Source organism: Malurus melanocephalus, unplaced genomic scaffold, assembly GCF_030028575.1.
Source record: "Malurus melanocephalus ecotype Western Australia unplaced genomic scaffold, MMel_1.1 scaffold_35, whole genome shotgun sequence".
Taxonomy (NCBI): Eukaryota; Metazoa; Chordata; class Aves; order Passeriformes; family Maluridae; genus Malurus; species Malurus melanocephalus.
The window spans coordinates 1,292,133-1,314,209 of record NW_026623267.1 but is presented as its reverse complement, the minus strand read 5'-3'; the positions used below and the strand labels follow the sequence as shown (position 1 = coordinate 1,314,209).

Below are 22,077 nucleotides of genomic sequence, written 5' to 3'. Positions count from 1 at the left end.
TAAACAAACCCAAATAACTTAAAAGTGGTTTTTCAGCTTATACCAAAAAGTAAAGTAGATTGAGAAACAGAACTGGAGAAGTACTTGCCAGAATTACTGCTCTGAAAATTTTATCTTTGTTAGTGATTCCATTATAAACTCCTATTTTAAGGAATTTATTGGTAGCCTATAAATGCATGCATTTTGGTCTCAGTTTTATGAGACGTAATTTTAACTTTGAAACGTTTGGGTGTTTTTTTTACCCTTAGATATAAAAGGTCTAGGACAATATTCCAGTTAAAAGACACTTACAAACATATGTTACTAGTTATAAGTTTTAAGAACAAACACAACACATGCTTTCAAAATTCATATTATAGACTAAAAAGGAAAAAAAATTACCAGTTCACTCTGTTTTACTCATGTTAAAAGATACTTTAAGACAAACTTTGCAGAAGAAGCCTTCCAGATTTTCAGGGCAGCCTGGCAGGCTTTGCTAAACCACAGAGCAAGCTGAGGTTTTGCAGTGATCTTAAAAAATGGCTAATATGGTTCAAAAGAAGACAGCAACACTTTTCAGGCAAGATTAAAATATACATTTACTGCATTATACTGCCATTCATCACAGTCACCATGTTTACAAATAAGCTCCTTGTCCTCACACACTGTACAGCATCTCCCCATCGACCACCCRTGGATGTGGCAGTGCCACCAAACAGCATCCAGCACAGTCCAGCCAACCCTACAGCACAGCTCCTTCCCCACAGGGACCTTCCCATGCCTTCCTTTCCAGGGCTGGGGGCTGCCAGGGAGGAAAGGCAGAAAGCAAAGCCCTGGGCCAGCCCTGAGCCACAGGGCACAGAGGAGACAGAGCCACAGTGTCCAGGCAGCAGCTGTCCCCTGGCTGCGAAAAAGAGGGTCCCCTCTCTGGCACTGGGGATCCTCACTGAGGCCTCTCTGTGCCCTAACTCTCCACTTCAGCTTATGTTATAGGAAAATGATCTGGTTGCTTTTTTAATACCCCGTCAGACCATGCCCCACCTTATACTGGAAAAATGACAGCAGGGAAACAGATGCATACGATGGAGAGCAATGTCCAAGGAAAAAGACCTGCTCAGTATTTTCTAAAACAAATGGAAACTTTTAAAATTTAATATTTAATTAGTGTTTAATGAAATTTTAGAGGTAATAGATATGTATTAAAAAAAAAAGTAGTGTGAATTCAAAGTGTAACATTAACCCAATTAACTGGCTAAGAGCAAAACACYGAGGCTGGGCTCTGTCTCTAGATTTAAGACTCACCAGAGCAAACACTGGAAATTTCCAGYTGGACACAAGAAGTTGAAGAGAGAAAGTTATAAAAGCCATCAAGATGCAATTATGCAAATCTATTACGTTTTAAACATTAATTTGTAACTATCGGGATTTAAAATGGGCCCATTTCCACCTATGGGACATACAAACACAGTTTATAAGAATATACAATTACAATTCTTATAAGTTCTCACATTAGTGGTAGGAGAAATTAATTATTAATTCATCTATTAATATGTTAATATGGCAATATATTAATTGTATTCTCAGACTTTAAATAGACAAGTGCTTGATTTTTGCTTTTAAATATCTGCATATGATAAAAACAAATTTTACAACTACAGACATCATAAAAAGTACAACCTAGGGCAATGAAACAGTTGAGTGATCACTTAAAAATACCCTAAAGGGTTTAGATTTCACAAGTTCACCTCTTACTTAAAACATCCAAACTACAAACTACTGATGACATTCCTGATGACCAGAGGTCAGGAGTCTGAAAGACCTTTGCCACTGCACACAGAGCAAGAGGAGGTCAGCAATATTAGCTACCAGCAGCAGAGAGTGACCCAGCAGATCTGCGAACTTCTAAACTACAAAGTTAAATTACAGACCTCTGCTTCAGCGTGGAATTGATAAAAGAATATGCAAGCATGCTAGCATACAGGAGAAGGAGAATTATTATAAAGTAACAATGATTTGACATGGGAATATAGAACTTCTCAGGACTTCTGTACAACTTGAAAGTTGATTTTCTTTTTTTTTTTCTTTTTAAAGTCTGGTTTCCTAAGCATATTAGAGAAGTTGAGTTTCCATGTAGGGGAAGATACAGTAATAGATAATACAATCACTGTAATTGTTTTACTAAATGTTAAAAAATATACTTAGAGAACCACTCTATTTCAGGAAAATTTCCTTTTTTTATATTAATACTTCACAAAAACATTACAACAAGGAATGAATTCACGATTTTAAGTCCTACCTCTCACAATCCATATTTCATAAGGGTTATGATCACAGCCATAATTCAGTGCTACTTTTTTTGGCAAGTCCTAATAAAACCAGTGGTGAAAATACATTTCCCCTGAATGTATAGGTACTTTCATAGTATGAAGCCTGTGCAACTTTCATAGATGTGGCTTTAGTTACATTCAGATTGCTAAGTTAAATGATTGCTTATAAGTAAGCCTGTAAGACTTGCATAGTTTATGAAAAAATAAATGTGAAAGAAGACTACATTAGGACAAAAATAAGAGCAAACATCTGGTACTAAGTACACAATATTCATCTAGAATAAGATACCTTGAACACAGGAAATAAATATAAATGGAATGGTATAAATTCCATTTATAAATTGAATTTTCATAATGTGAGAGAATTACTACATTTTATTTCTGTAAATGGTATATTAGAGTTTTTGCCTCTCCAAAATGCCTGACTTTTCTGATTACTTCTCATGAGAATGCTTTGAACCTGCACATTCTGAATGTGTTATCATGGCTCCATTTTTTTAATCTTAAAATCCAGATGGGGCAGTGACCCACAGCTTACTCTCCCTGTAATCTCAAGTCATATTTTAGAAAAGATTTAAACCTGACTGGTTTTGGCTGCACTGAAATTAACTGTATTGCACTATTATAGAAAAACTTTTCAGTGCATGAACTCAGTAATCTGCTAACACAAAAATCTCTCTGAGTATACATTCAAAAGTCTCATTGTCATGAGAACTCCAGCTCCATTTGGATGTTTGTCCGCATTTTGAAATCAAGCTTGGCTGAATCAGCTGGCCCGACTACTGAGTGAGATGATGATAGCAATAAGAACTGTAATAGCAAATCCTGGCACACAGCTTTTCCTGGGAAAGCCATCAGTCATTTCACATCTTTGGCTTTGATCCTCCATTGRGATCTTTCAGTGCAGAGCCCAGACCCAGGGAAGAAGTTAACAGATCTCTGCATTAAGTTAACGCTGCTCTGCATGGAGACAGGAGCGAGCCCTGCTAATTCTTTTCATGAAACAGAGCCTGTACGTACTGTATATGGTAATGGCAAGCTGTAAMAGCTCTGTGTGCTGAAAACCAGATTTTAAACCTGCTGACCTGTGGCAGGTCCCCTAGTGGGGAACCACAAATGCACACTGCTGCAWTTTTGTACTGGATTAAATTCCGGATCTAGACTCTGATGTGACTGGAGACAAAAGGAAATAAGAAGTTTGCAGGTGTGAATACCTGTCATCATGTGGTGAAATGAGTARCAGCCTCTGTTCAAGAGAGGCTCAAGCCCAGAATAACAGAGGAACAATACAAACTGGCAGAAATATACGGGAACTTGGAAGGTGCCTACATGCACAATGTCTTTTCAGCAAGCCAAAGCTACTGGTCTCACTCTGAGCACTTTTAAAAGAAATTAGTTTAATGTAATAATAGGAAAACACAAATCTAAGAGGAAATGACAGCTGTTGCAAGTAAATTTAAATAAGGGTAGCTCCCTGCTGATAAAAAACTGGCACATCTCCATTCATTTCATGTAACTATGTGAATTAAAATTGCTTGAAAATCTGACCCAATGTTTTGAACAACTCAAGAGCTACAAGGAAATACACAGATCAAGACAATGGTAATTACAAGGGTGAGAAAGAAGGGTAATAACTGAGGAAACAAAAAAGTCAGTAAAGGAAAAATACTTGAAGTCTATTATATAAATAGACAACTTGTGGGCATTTTGGGGTGCTTTTGATTTGAATTCTATCAACATTTCAGTTATGAATGATGACAGGTCTGATACGAAGAATAACATGGCAAAATTGCCCTTGCACCACATTGGAACTTAACAGGACATGTCATTACAAAAATAGGATGTACCATGCATTATTAAGGCAAATATAACCCTTTTTTGATGGCAAGTGATAACTTTTCTTGGTGATTGTCACTGCAAACAAATTTGTGAGAAAACTGTAAACTCAGTGTTCCTACACAGACATTTACCATGTCTTTCTTGCATGTAAATAACAGCATTCATTTAAAGTACACTGTAAGATCTGTATTAAAAAAAAAAAAAAAAAAAAAAAAAAAAAAAAAAAATGATAACTGGTGATTATGAGAGTTGCAGATATTTGCCTCTGGCATAAAGTTTTCAGAACTCCTTTTAAAAGACAAAGAAAACAGAGATTTTTCAGGACCAGATGTCTAGGAAGATCCCATTTGGATTTGAGCTACTTAAATTTGCAATCATGTATTTATACATCTAACAGAGCTTCTGTTTCCCCTAGAATCTGAAAATTAACTAGCTTTGTAGCATCTTCCTTGATCTGCCACCCGTGCCCTGAGGATTAGAGACTCCACCTGAGCTTGTTTTACAAGCATAACAGAAAAAATTAATCTCTGCTGGCAGCGATCCCACTGGGATACTGATGAATAATGATATCCCTCTCTTGCTGCCCTCTCAGTCCACTAGAAAAGCCACTCTAACCCAGCAACGTGGAAACCGCTGAAACCATTCCAGCTGTGGATTAGCAGGCAGTCAAGCATCCATCTGTTCTGTGTGAATCAAGAGAAAGCAAACATGCATTCTTATAGCTAAGGAAGTATTAAAAATTAGCATCTTATATGGCTGCATATAGTAAATATTAAGACAATCATATACAAAAGAAAAAATAAATTGTTATCTACACCTCATGTTGTTTACATTTGTTTGTTGCCTTAGGCAAATGATAAAYCAATTGAAATTCATCTCCTTAACCTACAAAATATTTGTGCATTCAACGATTTCAAATGTTGAAGATAAAATTTCTTAATATTGTATGCATCTGTGGTACCTAAAAATATTTTGCCAAGAGACATGCATGCACAAATTTTGTAAACAAGCATGGTGACATGCCTTCATCCTGCCAGGAGAAACATTCAAAAGGCCTGYTGTGAGAGGGATTTTAGCCATGTTCTCATCCCATAAGGTGGGAAGAATAGACTGGAGATATTTTCCCTTTCTGAAAATAAGTATTTGAGTAATCTCTGCTGACTTGTTACTCTTTTCCACTGGAAAACAGAAAGGAAAGGCAGTGGAAGTTGGAATGTGGGCAGGTCAATCCGGTTGGTGATGTCTGATTTGACTCTCCCATGGAAAGAGGACAGTGGCCTACTATCAATTAAGAAAAGCTGGATTTGAGTATTACCCCCAAAAAGGTACATATAAAAGGGCATAACTTGATATAATTTCCCCATACATCRATTTCAATGCTTTGCCTGATGCCTGGCTTACATTCATTAAGCTGCAGAGGTGAAGAAAAACTGCAATGGTTTGTTCTCTAAAAGCAAYCTTCCTATGGTAAACTAAATTTCCAAATATATTTACAATTCTTTTCAAATACTATGAAAAATTTRTATCTTTTGGTAGGAAAAATACCTCTGCAATTTCATCTAACATTATAGGGAGCATACCTAAGTAACTGAAATAAAATATCTTATAAATATTAGGAGAGGCCAATTTTTTAGAAGCTCATCTCTGATACAACAGAGAACATTTAAAACGTCAACATTTAAAATAAAATTCAATTTCTGAAGCTAGACAGGCCCCATCAAGAAAAAAAAAAAGAGGAAAATGACACAAAGAAAGAATCTAAATGTAAATAAGAAAATACAAGTGTCAGATACTTCATTAATGACTGATCAGTAATCCTCTTATGTTCTTTTTTTTATTTTAAACTATGCTAAAGAAACAATATATGCTAGATATCAATGTTGTATGATGTAATCATTTCAGCCAAACCAATCCTTATCCTGAAGTTTCTGTTCCAATCACAGAACAAGCCACAATATGTCATCCTCTTAACAGTTTTACATGCAATTTCTGCTATGCTGACAGAGAAGAGTATTTTTGTGCCTTTAAACAGCATTCTGTACAGCCCAGTTGGTGTCACTAAGTGAACTGTATTCTGTGCAAAGAAWTTAATCAATATGATTGTTAACTGTTAGAGTATAACTGCATAAATCTATCAAAAGCAAAGGCTTCATCCAGAAGCCAGTGAAGACAAAAGAACTGCAGAGTGCAAAAGGCCTAAAAATTTTTCTTATCCTGCTTCAATTACAAATTGGGAYGAAGAAAGCAGGTAGAACTTGAACTGAGTGGCTAAAGGCAAACYGAGCTTGTAAGACTTCCTGCTGGAGTATTTGGGACATGAGAACACACTGCTGTTCATCAAAACAGCATTGCAGATTATAAAACATCCAGCTTTACCATAATAAAGATGCTATTGAGAACTTCAGTTTTGCTTCAATGAACACAAACATTATTTCAACAAATATACTGCATCTTTGAAAATATGCAGCCATGTGACATTACTGCTGAAAAAAGCCATTTAATTTCCTGCATGAATACTTTRCCAAGTAGTGGCTGCATGTACACAACTATCCTTCACTTGAAATCTTGCATAATGGTGGCTACAATTCTAACACCACTGCCTAGTGGTAAGTAAAAGGTGTTTGTGCTAAAATAAACAGGCAAACAAATAAATGGTCCATGGCTGAATTGCCTGTGGCTTTGAGCAGTCATAAACCAAGCGTCCTATCATGGAACTCGCTTCTGCCATATGTACATGGGCAAACACTGATTTGCCACAGATGGCAAAAATGTTCACCATGGTAAGTACCAGATCAGGACAGTAGTTCTGTCTAGCTGGCTCTCAAAACGCTTCCTATTGGTATRCATCAGTGTTTTACTGCTATAACTCCATCCTGGTATAGGAATTTATTTCCTCATTTTTCTGACAGAATCAGTTACTAAAGCAGGTGTTTGAAACAGGGATATGGCCTGAGGCCACTGCCTTCTACTACTGCAGCTGTATACACTTTCAAAAGYTTTTCCCTTGGATGTTGCACTGCAATCAAGCAAAAAAAACCTTAAACCCCATATATTATATTGAAGAGAACAGTTCTTGTTTTATGGCCTTTGTCATGGGAAATGTATGTCAGAAACTTTTAGCTACAACAAGAAGTAGGTTTTAACTTAACTTTCATGAGTATTGATTCAGGTAGTTTTGTTTCTGTTTTTTTTCTTTTTTTTAAATTGGCATATAATGACAGAAATTAAATAAGAATATTGGATGGGAAAAAAAGGAGACCTGTTAATCAGACGTTAGAAAGTCATGCATACTGGAAATGGGAAGGTTTTGTATTTTCTGGTTTTGACTGTAATTCTTTCTTATGGATGCCATAAAAATGGAAGACTTATACCAYGCTCAGTTAGCTGTCAGTGGTGGGCATTGTTACCTTGATTTACCAATGGACTGTGCTTTCCTGGAAAGGCAGCCAACATATTTTGCTTTCAAATTAAAACTCAAACAATCATTTGGAAAAAGAAATGGAAAAGGAAACAGTTGTGTCATGATGTTAGAAAAAAAATTACTAAATTCAAGTACTATAGCAACATTAAAAACTGCTCCATCTACCGGGACTAGAGAAAAATCAAGACTAATTAAATRTGTGAGTATCCATACAAGTACTTTTTCTGCTAAGTACAAGATATTTTTGAATATACTGGATATAGATGATGAAAASTGGGTGTTATTGAAATTCACTGTAGCATTTTGTTTTATTTTCATGAAYCCCAACATCATTTTCAAATTTAAACTATTAAACACAATGTGATACCATCTAGATGATGCAAGAGGGAACTGAAGGACAAATGTTTTAACATATTAAAATCTGGACAGTATGGACTGTAAAAAAATTAATAAATTATCCTGGAAATGCCTGTGTTTWGAATGAAATTTATGCATTGAACAGYCCTTGGTACAGRTTTATYGTAAARAARAGATKTWATGGYAAGAAGTAATGGTTTTCTTCTGTTAAAAATATACAAAAATATTTTTTCTGTTACTATAATATGATTAATAGCTGACATCACAGCAGTCATGTTTTTATTGCTGAGAGATTACAATAGGTGTGAAATCAAACATGGAAGTTCTTTAAAGGTAGCATGTAATGTACTTGCTTTCCATCTGGTAGAAATTTTACATTATAAAGTATTTCAATTCTTGACGCTGAAATGCCATATTCAAAAAGGATAACTTCATGAATATAGTTTTGTTGTGCTTTTGTGCCTTGAAGGAAATCATACAGCACCTTTATTTTCTTCTAAATTAAACACAAATGTAATTTTACACTAAGTGTAAACACTGACTGACTTAGGAAGAGTAATCTGATTTTTTGCTGAAATGACTAAAGAACAGAAGCCCAGTTTTTTGTAATACCTTAAAAAAATCCTAATGCAGTGTTTATGTCATGKCTTGCAGGGAAAATATGACACAAAMCAGATCACATTAGATTCTTYTTTTTGACAGTATTTTTGTAATGCRTTAATTCCTCCTTTCCTGGTGTTTAACTGGAGACCTCTTGAAAAGGTTTATCACTGAGTCAAAAACMTTTGTGGCTCTGTCATGGGAGACCAAACCAGCAACAGAATCCTGATACAGAAATCAAATTATTTTAGACAGAGACTGTAAATATTCACGAAGAATCACATATTTCCATGGTTAGAACAGGAACTGCCAACAATCAAGAGAAAATAAAGCTACAGGTTAATTGAGTTATCTAGATTCTCRTACAAATAACTACCAAGTAATGAAAGACAGATAAGGCATTAATAATTCTACTCTTTTGTTATTTGTATATCTTAGATGGACACTGTTTCATGAACTTCCTCCTTATCTGTCCAAATCTGTGACTCCAGCAATGACAGATTTTCTGCTGAGTTCCAAATCACTTAGTCTCATACAAGCCAGTGTAACCATATCAATTTTCCGAAAGAAATACAAGTAAGAGGCAGGTGGATAACAAACTTCTTTATCCATGTTTATATCACAGAAAGACAGACACATATGCCCCACTGTAGCAAAAATAACATGTTGTTCTCTCTCTAAGCACCCTTTTCTAATGARAAAACCCTCTCTCTTATAAACAGTTTACATGAAAAAGAGCAATAGGCACATGAAAACCAACCAGTTCTCTTTTGTAGGCAGAATTTAAAAAAAAAACAAAAAAAAAAAACAAATCAGGGACAACATGCAGATAAAACAAGTGATGAAAGATGGTAATAATGTTATCCCCTTCTCTGTCTGGTATGGACAGGTATGACAAATTGTTTGCTCTGTAAATAGGAATATTAACCAGATAACAAGATAAGTGTAGTGACAAATCACCAACAATCAGTGGATCCAGCTATCACAGCCCTGATCAATCAGAAAGACAGACTTTCTTTCCTCAAAGAGCAACAAATTACTATTTGATTTTAAAAACATTTGTGAAGAAAAGGACAAGAATTACCCTAAGGTATCTATCATTGTTTTTTACCTGAACCTCTTTTTTTAATCTCTGCACCTCACTATCAGAATCTAAGATACCTCAGGGAAATCCAGCCTKTCAGTAATAATTCATGAACACTTTCTCATCAATAATACTTAATGCAAGAAGCACCATAACTCAACAGTGATTAAGCTCATTTGGATTACTACTGTCTGAGCACAGTTAGGAAAGTTTTAAAAAAAGCTCTACAGAAAAGCATCAAACATTTTCTCTTTAAAAAAAAAATACCAGTCCACTAGCACAAGCCAGTGACAAAAATAACCAAATCTGAAGTTCCACCTGCTAACTGCAAACCCAAGACAGCTCAAATATCTCAGATTTACTGAGAGGAGCAGGGAAACCATGAGGGGATTGTAACCCACCTATTTGAATCACTTAGTATTGCACATTTCCAACATGACTGCAGGGCTGCTCCCATGAGCCATGCTCCTGTTCATATTATGAATACTTCAACCCCCACACAAGACTGGGAAAAAAAATTCATTTGATCTTGTAAAATGTTGGCAGATGACCAAAATGMAAAGATAAAATAAAAACAGAGAAAAGAACAGACACTGGACAAGACTAGGAATGGTCTTGACAAAGTGGAAACGGCGATTGGTAGACTACAGAGAGATCCATCAACAGTGGAAACAGGGTGACTCACAACTAGTTTTTCACATGAGTTGCAAAGATTCCTTGATAATTCATTGATAAACAATCCTGAATTTTGAACACTTCCATCAGCATGGAAAAATATCAATCTCAAAACCAAAATCCCATAATCAAACTCATATTTAAACCCCTTAATAAAATTCTAAGTCCTGCTGTTGTTTTAAACAAACTAYTGCTTCTTTTCAAGTTATGTATATATTTGATATATGTCCCATTTCAAAAATTTCAAAATCAGGATATACTTTCTTAAAATTGCTCATGTTTGTCTTCCTTATACACATCAGAAATTTGTAAATGTCTAAAGGTTTTCAAGCTTATGTAAAACTTGATGGTTATTCTTAAAAAACATAGTCCAAAATTCAAAATTTTAAAACTGAGTGATCAGCAGAATATTCACAATTATAATTATTTTTGTAATGGCAACAGGCCTTTWTGTACTATAGCTACAGCTTTCAGTTCCAGCATCATTAAGAGATTCTTCAAATTACTTTTTAAACATCCTTTTCCCTCAGGATTTTCACTTATRCCTAATTAGACTACTTACCCCATGCCATGTAATTCCCTATTGCCAAAACTGCTAAATGCTTCAATAAGAAGGAGGAGGGCAACAGAGGAGTGAGGCAGATGTAATGTCATTGGTTAACAATAGAGGTGTGAAGCAACTGCTGTAATTATAAAACTCATTAATGCGCAGTGTTTAGGGGGAAAAAAAATCCTTGGCAATAACTGTTGAAATGGCACTTCTTTTCAACACTAYATYWGACTGAAAAAAACCCTTTCAATTTACACCTCCAACMAGACAGAATAGTAGTTCCACTAGTAATTACAAAAAATCAACATCCACATAAAAAGTAAACAAGAACTGTCAGCTCTAATGGCATCCAACACTCATACATMCTTTTCATCTTTTAAATTGATACACGTGGCATGTTTTGACCCCTAAGCAATTTTATTTTTAGTCTCACTCCTCTTAAGATTGTAAATGGATAACTTACAAAATTGTATTTTCAGGAAAAAAAGTAGAAATAATTAAAGCAAGATTAATGAATCCAAAGTTTTACCATCTCTGCTGAACATTAGGGTCCTAAGTTTTATCTACAACATAAATATTTGCTAATTAGTTTTGTGTTTCATGAATGCACACAGTTCAAAYAAATGAGAAGCCCGGACTTAAGACAGGCAGGGTTCTTCTTCCATCACTCCTCTTCCACATCCTTCTCATCAGCTAAGGCAGTGTTATGAAATACCACCTCTGCTAATATTCTCAAAACTTTATTCACCTAAATTTGTCTGAAAAAAAAAAATTCCTGAGATTTCTGGGCGCAGAAAATTTTCACTAGAGAAGAGATTTTAAAAAGACAGCAGCTGGAGTAAAGCTCTGTTCTTGAATACTCAAAACTGTAGGATTTAACTTCCGTTCACATGTGGGTATTTCATCTTAAAATTTCAGTTATTTTAAATAAAGCATATCTAGGTATTGTGGATGATTACCATTTCGAATTCAGCTGAATACACAGAATTTCATTTTCTATAATTGTAATGTTTTCTGACAGCAGAACAAGAGATACTGCAGGGTCAGTGATAGCAATTCCCCTATTTAGGCTGTCTAACMGTTTCCATTATAAAAGATTACTGTGGCCTTTATTTCTGAGCTGTAGCACTCTGAATGTCTGCAGCAGGCGCTTTAAATTTATCAGGAAGAAAAGTCTCTATACTAGAAAAGTGGTTTTCCTAGAGTCATAAAATGCTGATCAGGTTTTGTCAAGCTGCAAACTGTTGAATAGTACTATTTCAACTTTTCTTGTATTTCTCCTCAGAGAAGTTTTAGCAGTATACCAAAACAAAAATGAATATAGAAGTAAGAGACAAATACTGTAAGATGGGACTCTAAATTTTGAAGCTAATGCTTAGTAATCAAAATATTTCTGAATTTCAGCTACTTGTATCATGCATATAACGTAATAGAGACTATAAKTTTATGGGGGCAGACATAAGTTGTCCTGGATAATATTCAGGCACTTCTTGTTTTGAAATATGTTTGTACAAGTAGAGTTACAACACTTCAAGAAGAAAAATCTGTAGTTATAACTACTTAAGTATTTGAAAGGAAAATGAAGAAAACCCCGATTCTTTTATGGTGAGAATGTAAGACTAACACAATGCATCATATACAGTGTCTTTGGCCTTGCATTCTCTMCTAAACAGTCTCTGGATTCACTGTGGGAAATGCTGTTATTGCAGGTTATGACCTCAAGGATTGGGAGAAGGAAAAGCAGACATTTGAGGAAAGAGGTGTTTTCCATATGCTTCCCTTACTTCTTAAAGCTGCTGTATCTTCCAGATGGTCCCAGGACAAAGTGGTGGCCCTGCTACAGATTTAGTATATGCAGTCATTTTTCTGGCATTTTACTATTACACGCAATTTAGAAAAGACAAATACCAGATTTGCATAGATCCTGAACATTGTGAAGAGATGTAAATAGGGAAAGAGGTAGATAAAGCAATTTTAATATCCTGATTAGATGGAACACTTGAAACATCAAAAATGATTAATGCATATTTCTCAAAACAAAAAATTAAATTATAGATCATGGAAGGAAGGATTTTCTTTTTTTTTGAGGTGTGTTTTCATATACTTGTGCTTTTAAGAGTAAAAACCACGTATTTTTAAGAAAATATCAGCACTTACTGTCAGAATTAAGAGCAATTCTTCAATGTTGCTTTCAGGTTTCAATCCATCCTTGAACATCCCAATAGTTGGATGCTTCAAATAGTAATAGGAGGCGATCCGGCCGTAGGTCAGGGGTTCAATGCTCCGATTATCCTGTCAGAAGAAGAACCAAATACACAGAATTCCCAAGTGGTTCAGTATCATGTGTTCCTACAAAGCTGTGAAATATGTTCGGACTACTTTTAAGAGAGAACACCGAAAATAATTTAGCATCATAATTTAGCTGCAACAGTTTTTGGTGTAAGTTTTACAAAGAGCTCCACAGACAAACTAACATTTCACATCAAGGAGTATGTATCTTGCTGTTCCCAGCTTCTAGGAGCATATATCCTACTAAAACTTGTAAAGCATGGATTAGTCTTACCTCCCCAACTTCAATACAGTAGGAGACTGCCAAATCAAAGAGGGATTTCTCAACAAGGTTTGAGAGRTACTTATTCATAGTGTCATGGCTCACATCATCCAAGTTATAGTAACTAGATAAAATGAAAGCAAAAGCATTAYATGAATATTTTTTACARTCTGAARATTTTTAACAACAATGCCTTCTAGAAAAACTTTCAAGTCTTCTAAAATATACACATGGAACAGCAAATATCCGCATTAAACAATTTAACACAGCCCTTTATAAAGACTAACAAGAAATCCATGATTCTTAAATGGTTTGTGGGAGTAACCAACATAGGACAATCATTTACATATGGAAAGAYAGCAATTTCTCCATCGATTTATAGAAAGGTTGATACAAACAGAACTGGACTGGCTCTATTTTGCCCCTTCGTGGGAAAATTTTCCTGATTTCATAAGTACAATTTTCTGATAAGCATGAAAGTGAACAAGCAGTGCTGACACAAGTAACAGCATTTTAATTGCAAAATTAAGAAAGAAAACCCACCCAGGAGAGCAACTCTTCTTACATCTTGCAACTCTGAAAGYAAAAACTAGGCATAAAGTGACATCTCTTGAAAAAGTAAACTTACACCAATCCAAATGTTGGTGTTTGCTGTTATATTCCTGTGACAAAGTTAGAATTGCTAAAAAAAGGAATAGGGTATTTGTTAAGGTGATTACTTCAAATGTTTGCTGTCAGATAAAATGTTTAGCTAAACTATATAGTCACAATGGCTCTTGTTCTCCGTATGAAGGGAAGATGTTTATAAAGTGTGCCAAAATATACTTTTTGTTACCATATAAAAAGACACAGTGACTGAAGTTCACGCTCCTTAAGTGTAGAATTTGAGGTGTATTGTAAGATTTTACTCATACAAACCAACAYAATTTCATTGAGAACTTTTACTCCAGATAAAAATTCAGTGGGAACCTGGGTCCCTAAATTCAGCAAAGGTATCAGGTCAGAAAGTAACAATTAAGTTCAGTGAGCAATGAAGAAAAACTGAGCATGCTTAGAAAGTTTTAAAATTATGAATTTAAGCAGAGCAATTAAATCATGCAATTTCAAAGCAGACTTAAAACAAACATAAAATCTCATGATTTACTGAAGTTTTTAAAAACAGAACAAAACAGGTAGTCCTTGCTCATTTAATTCTGTCAAATCTCATGGCAGAAATGGACTACTGAGATCGGTGCAGTGATGAAAGATGCTCCTTTTTTCTACCAGGCTGCTTTACTAAAATTTCCTACTGTTACAATGTACTCAGCATGCCCACTTGAAATAACCCCACTGTAATTGAGAATAGGTTCTTTCAATACTATTTTGTGCCGGAAAACAGGCTGCAAAACAGTGTGCTGAGATTCATTTTAGCCAATTTTACAAAATTACAGCTGCACCTGAGTTAATTTTTTAAATCCCTTCACTACCACCAGAAAGAAATGTGCATTTGCAGAATACTAYTCATCTGAAGTATTTAAAATATCTGCTTTAAGATGAAGTGAAACATAATCACTGATAAAAAAAGAAAGAACTTTAGACAACCAGTTCAGTTGCTATATTTGGGCAGCTGAATCCCATTCTTTGAGTTAAACTCTGTATCATTAACTGTAATGCTGTTGTTTGCAAATTTCAAAAGGTGGCATTACATTTTTATGTGCTAAAAGCATCCTTACAGAACTGCTTAGTTTAAAGMATCTGATATTCATTATTATTTACTTAAACAAAGTTTTTACCATACATCTCTTTAAATAGCAGAAACATAACAGAAAAAAAGCCTGAATGCAAAATAGCAGTATTGTAATTTCCAGATTTTTTCCTCTGRCTATTAATCTCAAATTATGGGATTAATTCTCTGAAGCTTTGAATGTTCATTTATAATTKGGTAAAGTGGGAATAAACCAGTAGTACCATAGGAAAAAGATTTAAAAAAATGTGTTCTGATAGCAATCAGCTACATGAGACAACAACAAAGGACAGATACATGGCAGTGGAGTATTAAACTCTGTTACATTTTATATGGGTTCATGCTGAGATTATCTAAAATACTTACAACACAGCTATTGTCCAAAACCAAACCAAACTAACAGAAATATTTGTATTGACTAAAATGTTTTATATGGTAGACAGCCATATATTATCAGTCTCATACAAAGAAAACTCATTTGTTGAAAAGTAACAGTGTTTTTGATGCAACCTAATCCTTTTAAATTTACTTAATATAGTGACAAAAAGATGGTCAAAATTTCTGTCTATCCCTTTATCTGCCTTACAYCACTGATCATATTTATTTTGTGGTTATTAGCAGAAATTACTTTGTAAAATTTTGTTTACATTCTGAAAATAATTGAGCAAATTAGCTAAATAAATTGTTTAAGAAGGTGAAAAAAACCTGTATTTTATACTCCTAAACCACTAATGATTCATTATTGTTTCTCTCTAAATTGAATAGAACATTTCTKAAATGCTTATAATTAAGGCACTTTGTTGTCTCAGTATTCAGACTTACMCCATATAATTTCAGCACCTTTATTTGCAGTACCATAACATTGATGATGAATACTGATAAAATGAAAAATGGAACATGGACAATACACYGAAATTCTTTCCTGAGACTATTATTTAATACACTAATTCAAACAGGTTTTATTTTGTGCTCTGCCTAATTTGCAGTATTTCACACTGAAGTTATAATAATAAAGGAGTTTATAATAACTTATAAAAATTTTTGTGAATTTTAGACGTGCTGCTTTTAGGTAATTTTTTTGTCAAAGAAGTAAATATGTAGCTGCCTAGTGGAAACAAAACAATGCAAAAAAAAATCTTAAATGGTTTGTAATCTTGAGTGAAGTGGTACCAGTATGTTTTAACTACTATCTGTAATGAGGCAGATATAATTTTGAGCACACCCACAGGAGCTTCTTGGTCATTCAGCACATTTTCCCCTAATAAAAATCAAAGCCATTCATCTTGAAAGACTGTGTTAAAATCATTAGTGAAAACAGAGGTATCATGACTTTAGATTTCAATGTTCAGGAATAAATGCAAGCTGAATTCTGCATGCTGGTATGTCCCAAGTATAAAAACTGCATAATAYGTGAGCTCCTCTATGAAGTGATATTGCCTAACTATTTAATTACAGATAAAGAATAAAAACAATGCAGTTTCATGCTCACTGCATTGAATCATCTAGTCATTATTTCCCCTTTGCTATAAACAGACAGCCTACCTTTTTATCAGCACACCATTTCATTTATTTCACAGTGAAGCCCAGTTTCACAATAATTGACTTGTCAGAAGCTCTAATTTATGAGGCTGGGCTCTGTAAGCCTTCTCCTATATTGGACTCAACCTGCACACAAGCAGGGTTGAATATTTACAATGCTGTTAACAGGTGCTGAGTTGTTTAATGATTCTAATAGCCAGAAGCGTACTGAGAAAGCCAGCGGGATCACAATTACAGGCTGTTTGAACACAACAATTACTCGTCCCCTGAGAGGTGTGAAAGTCAAAGGCAGTTTTATCCTAACAGCATCTAGCACATGGGCTAGACAGGCTAACTTCCATTAGTAGTCCACAGGGAAAAAGCAGTAACAAACCCCTAGGTATCATAAAAATTTACAAAGTATGTAAAATTTAAACAATCAAAAACTGAAGGAACTTTTTATTGTCTATTAAATAGCATATTTTAAATCCCAAAACCTTGTAGAGCTTAGCAAGAACAACAMACTGTGAAACATGAACTTATTTCTCTAATCTAAAGAAGTGTGGAATTTCATCAGCTGAGAGAGACACAGAGACGTGCAGGAACATAAAATGTAGATGAAGTTACACAAAACATTTAGGATTTAATGTGAATGGTGGCAATCATTTCCTGTTTAGCTTATGTAAACCTGACCTGAGATCTCTCTGGGAATTTTTTCATCAGCCTTGAAATGGTCCAGCTATAACTGTCAATGCTGTGGAGTCATTTGTTACAGCTCCATGTTTTTTATGCTCAGATTATACGGTGGTAATAGTGACACACATAATGAAAATCGGTGACAAGAGTCAGCCAAAAATATTRAAGAAAAAACTTGCCAGTCAGTAGGTCTTTGGAAACAAATGCACAAAAAGGTGAATCCACAGCATTCACTTGATAGCAAGAAAGTGTGCTTTCTGAGATTTTATGGTTCTGAAAGCAGAATTTTGTTATGAACAAGTGTGGGGGAGCACAGATAGTAATTTTTYCCAGGTCCCTTTACTGCAGTCATCATTTATATTTACTTTCATCAGCTTGTGGCCTTCTGCAGCTGCCATCTTCAAACAGCACCATGGAAATGGTACAGAGTATACGGCACAACTGATGAACCTTTATAGCCTGAGAGATATGACCCAATGTACCAACTCACTTCTGCTGTTAAGGCATTACTGACTGACTSTGGAGTCCGTGACTGGCTTGCAAAAATGCATCACAGAGTGCACAAATGCAGACAGAATGTCATCCTGGATATTACTTCTATCATCTTGCATCCATATATTTGTGCATGCCAGGTAGAAGGAACAGATACATTGCTATTTTTAATCAGCTTTTAGTACAGTGTACATTGTGGTCATTTAAGAACAAAACCAAGTCCAATTACTCTGACATCAGCAAGGAATTTACACTCTCATGTGTGCTTCTAATCAAACATTTGCAAGACAGTTTATCTTCCAAGATGCATTCATGAGAAATGAGAGGTAACAAGCACATGTAAATTTGCTAACATATTGATCAGACACTTCTTTTTCCTATCATATATTCTAACAGATAATTTGTACAGGTAAATCATACCCAAGAGTAGGAAGACAATTATGTGAATTTGCTCTCTGAATGGGGAGTGAGGGATCTTCAGCTTTGTATTCTCACCTAAGATTGCAGCAGACTGGGAAGCAGGAGGAGGYGCAAATACTCAGCAGTCTGGGGCTTCCCTGTTCTGACAGACTCAGCRAATCTTAATTTGTCTGGATATTTGGTAAAACTATACTGTGAGCTCCATTCCTGTACTTTTTAAATCGCTGTGATCCAAATAACTCCAAAGAACAAACCCTTGTTATGAAATTAATAATAATGCCTATAGCTGCCATTTATTAAATATATACATGCACATGTATCCATACATGCATATAGCTGTAAATGTCATTGTAAAAGGAAAAATCCTTTTGCAAAGTCCTTTGTRAAATATCTGTTTACCAACCCAAAATATGGATATTAGTAATCACTTCAGTGAGATATATCTGCACCTTGCAGCTTCTGTTAGTTTAGCCGCTGTGAGACTTTTCCATTTTAGCTCTTCATCTTAGCTAATTTAACTTTCTTCAGTAATCCCCCTTCTGAAACAATTCTAAATCAACCCTAAAATTCTGAATAACAGAGATTTTGTCACTGAAGTACACAGGTACTGCATTCTGACTGACTTCTACCATGATATTAGCTGTTATCATAATAGCAAAAACTATATTGGATCAGTATAKAACCATAATTTGTATTCAGATGTTTTATTYRCRTGCTCAGCTAATCATAATRAGAAAATGAAATTAAAGGAAAATGTAAGTGTATGATAATAAAGGCATCAGTCTGAGATTATAATTTATGCTGTATTACTCATTCACTGCAAAGAAACTTTGTAAAATTGAGATCAAGTGAAAAAAAATCCCTTAATTCTCAGAATGAAATAATAAAATATCTTTTTCCAGGTTTTCACAAGGAATTTACACAGAAAAAATGACTGTGGAAGTGTGCACATGTCCACAGATGCACTCTCATATAGAAATACRTAAATAGCCACACACATTTTAATAGTCATGTGATGCGTGCTCTCAGGATATCTAAAAATTAACTTTCCAAACAAAAGCTGATTCTGCTTAACTCTACATATGTTGCAAATTTCTATTTCTCTTTCACTGCACATGTATCTGGAAAACATCATAACCTGATTTACAGAAAATGTTTCCCGTAGCCATTTCTCTTTTGTAGAAAGTTGCAATTATAATTTTTATAAGGGTAAAAGAATGAAACAACCAAGTCATTTCAGCCAAAGAATGGAGTTAGATGAGCTTGTCAAAGTAGCCCTTGAAAAAAACAGTGCACTTTGCTGATCTGTCTTGTATGACCTTGACTAAGTAAAGAACACTGTGACTCCAATTCTATGTGGAAAGGAGAACACAGTGTACTACTTGATTGAAGCAGTACAGAAACTGTGACTTAACATGCAAATTCAAAAAGCTCTGCATTTAGGAAAAACTGTTTTGAGGGAAGGGAAGAACAGGCAAGAAACTCCAGATATGGAGACAGAAAGAGTTTGATAAATATTTCATTTGGACCTCCCCTGTCACTCACGTGTCATCTCCTGAGCAGGATGAAGGTGACTGGTTTCATTCCTCTGAACAGAACTAGCACTCAGCTGCTCCATTTTCCTAAATCAACAGCTCAATTACTCCTCTTACCTAGACAGTCAAAACCTATTCCAACTGATTTCGAGATGCAGGGGTTCATCAAACAAGAAAATTAAAATGGTTTGATGAAAAAAAAAAAATTTTAAAACACAAAGATTTTCAACACCATTAAAACAATAATATTTACAAGTTCAACAAATTATCTCAGGTTTGCCGGGAAAACTTCCATGATGACTTCATGCTTAAAAGAAACCTGGATACTCAGAAAAAAAATATACTTGGATCTCTATCTCACAACAAAGGTAGATTACCATTAGTTCAACAGTACAATCCGTAGGCATTCAGTAAGGCATTTATGATACTGGATTGGAATAGGATGATCCTACATTTGTTTATGCAGTTTTAATATAGAAGTAGCTCAAACTGGCAATAAACAAGAATATAAATCTTCTGCATATTATCTAAGCCCATTATTTTGGGGATTTACAGCACCACATGCAATGACTTYTATGCCAATGAATCCCAAGACAGTTTACTAATCATTCATATGGGAATGACTTATTCACCACTAAGGTAAAATCACCTGCTGTGTGGAAAATAGTTCTTGTTTCGTGGCAGAGAGAAAGTCAACAAAATTGCTTTGGGGCAGGACATGATAAAGAACACTTCTCTCAAGTGACAAGGAATGGGTATTGCATAACCATCTAAACAAAAAATCCGCAATTGTGCTCCTACTCTTTTGAAAAAATAATTAAACTAAAATATTTGGATTAGTAAGGCCACAGATAGCTTTTGTTTGGTAATATCAATCATTTCCTATGCTGTTTTATGGAGTACTAATCTCCATCACCATAATGCAACTTATTGAAAGTTATCTCAACAATCACTGACTTCTRTTTGTAAAACTCTTCAGTTTTCTTTGGATGTATCTCATTCAAACACTGACCATGCTGGAATTGCTTGCTTGGCTTTCAGGAGGTCTGAAAATATCACAGATACTACGTCCAAGAAAACTACTAAGTTAGTTTAGTAACTTTGCATGAAATTTAATACTGCTGTCATGTCGAAGAATGGAATCCATGCACATTCATTACATTTGTGCTTAGCATCTAGAAATGACCTCTTTGACAGAATAATGCCTTAATTTTTCTCCCTGCATGACTAAATACAGGAGGAATGCTGAGTACCTGCGTGGATAAAGAGTTCAACTTGTCAACAGCTCTAATCTGCACGTGTGGCGTTCCAATGCAAGACTCCAATTTCATTAGAAATGTCAATGTTCATTCCTATCCTGCCATTATGGTTAGTCAAGATCTGTTCATCCTGCTTCTCACTACAAAGACTCTACATCTCTTTATGAAATGCTTTTTTTTTTTTTTCTTTTTCCCACAATCGTCTCAGAACAGCAGAACTTTTGCTTTGCATTTGAAATTGTGGTAACTCCAGATTTCGCTTTCCATGACAATAAAGTGCAGACAAAAAATGACCATCAGCCAACATGCCAACCTCATACTCAAGTGGAAATCTTCTTTTATATTGGGAAGAGTTTGCCTATTAAATCAAACAATGATATTTCTATATTCTATGCTTACCTTTGGCCTRTATGTTGTGTCTTAAAAATATACCTACCACAGATACCACATGATCAAAGTTTGCCAAAAACAAATCAACTAAAGCACTTTACCAAAGCAGTTCAAGAGCAAGACATTTTAAAGTAACAGTACTTATTCTTTATACTAAAAAAGTATAACATCTAGCATATACAAGATCAGAATCTGTTTGTCACTCTCAGGGGAGAAATACCCTCCACATAAATGTATGCACTGTTAGCCATGAAGTGAAAAAATTGAATATGCTTTCTTTAGTTTACAGTTCTAATGCTCCTCATTTTTTTATTTATCAAGATTAGATGGAAATTTTGTTTGTTTTGTGGGAGATTCTCAGCACAGGACTAGATGCAGTCCTATTAATTAAAAACTAATAAAGACTTAAAAAAAATTAAAGGAAATGATTTTATCACCTGCAGGATCTCAGCAGCACTTGCCCAAAAAGTACCCAGCAGAAATTCTGGCCAAATACTAAGGACATTAACATGATTTCAGAAATACATTGGAGTGCATCAATAAATACTTAGTGATCTAAATGGCTAATTATTTATTTTCACATTATTTTAGTGGGTGAATGATCACATGACAGGTAAGACACCAYTGACCCAAAACAGTGCAGTGGCAAAGGCAGGCTGCA

General features: G+C 34.9%; 1 protein-coding gene across 1 annotated transcript in view; it reads right to left on the bottom strand.

Moving 5' to 3' along the window:
* The window catches only part of ASCC3 (activating signal cointegrator 1 complex subunit 3), a 232,247-nt gene that overhangs the window by 26,870 nt on the left and 183,300 nt on the right, over positions 1 to 22,077 (bottom strand). Inside the window, exons 34-35 of the mRNA XM_057364088.1 lie at positions 13,396 to 13,507; positions 12,990 to 13,124 (exon numbers count right to left, since the gene is read on the bottom strand). Of these exons, the coding sequence (XP_057220071.1) occupies positions 12,990 to 13,124; positions 13,396 to 13,507 (247 nt within the window). The remainder of the gene's footprint in view (positions 1 to 12,989; positions 13,125 to 13,395; positions 13,508 to 22,077) is intronic.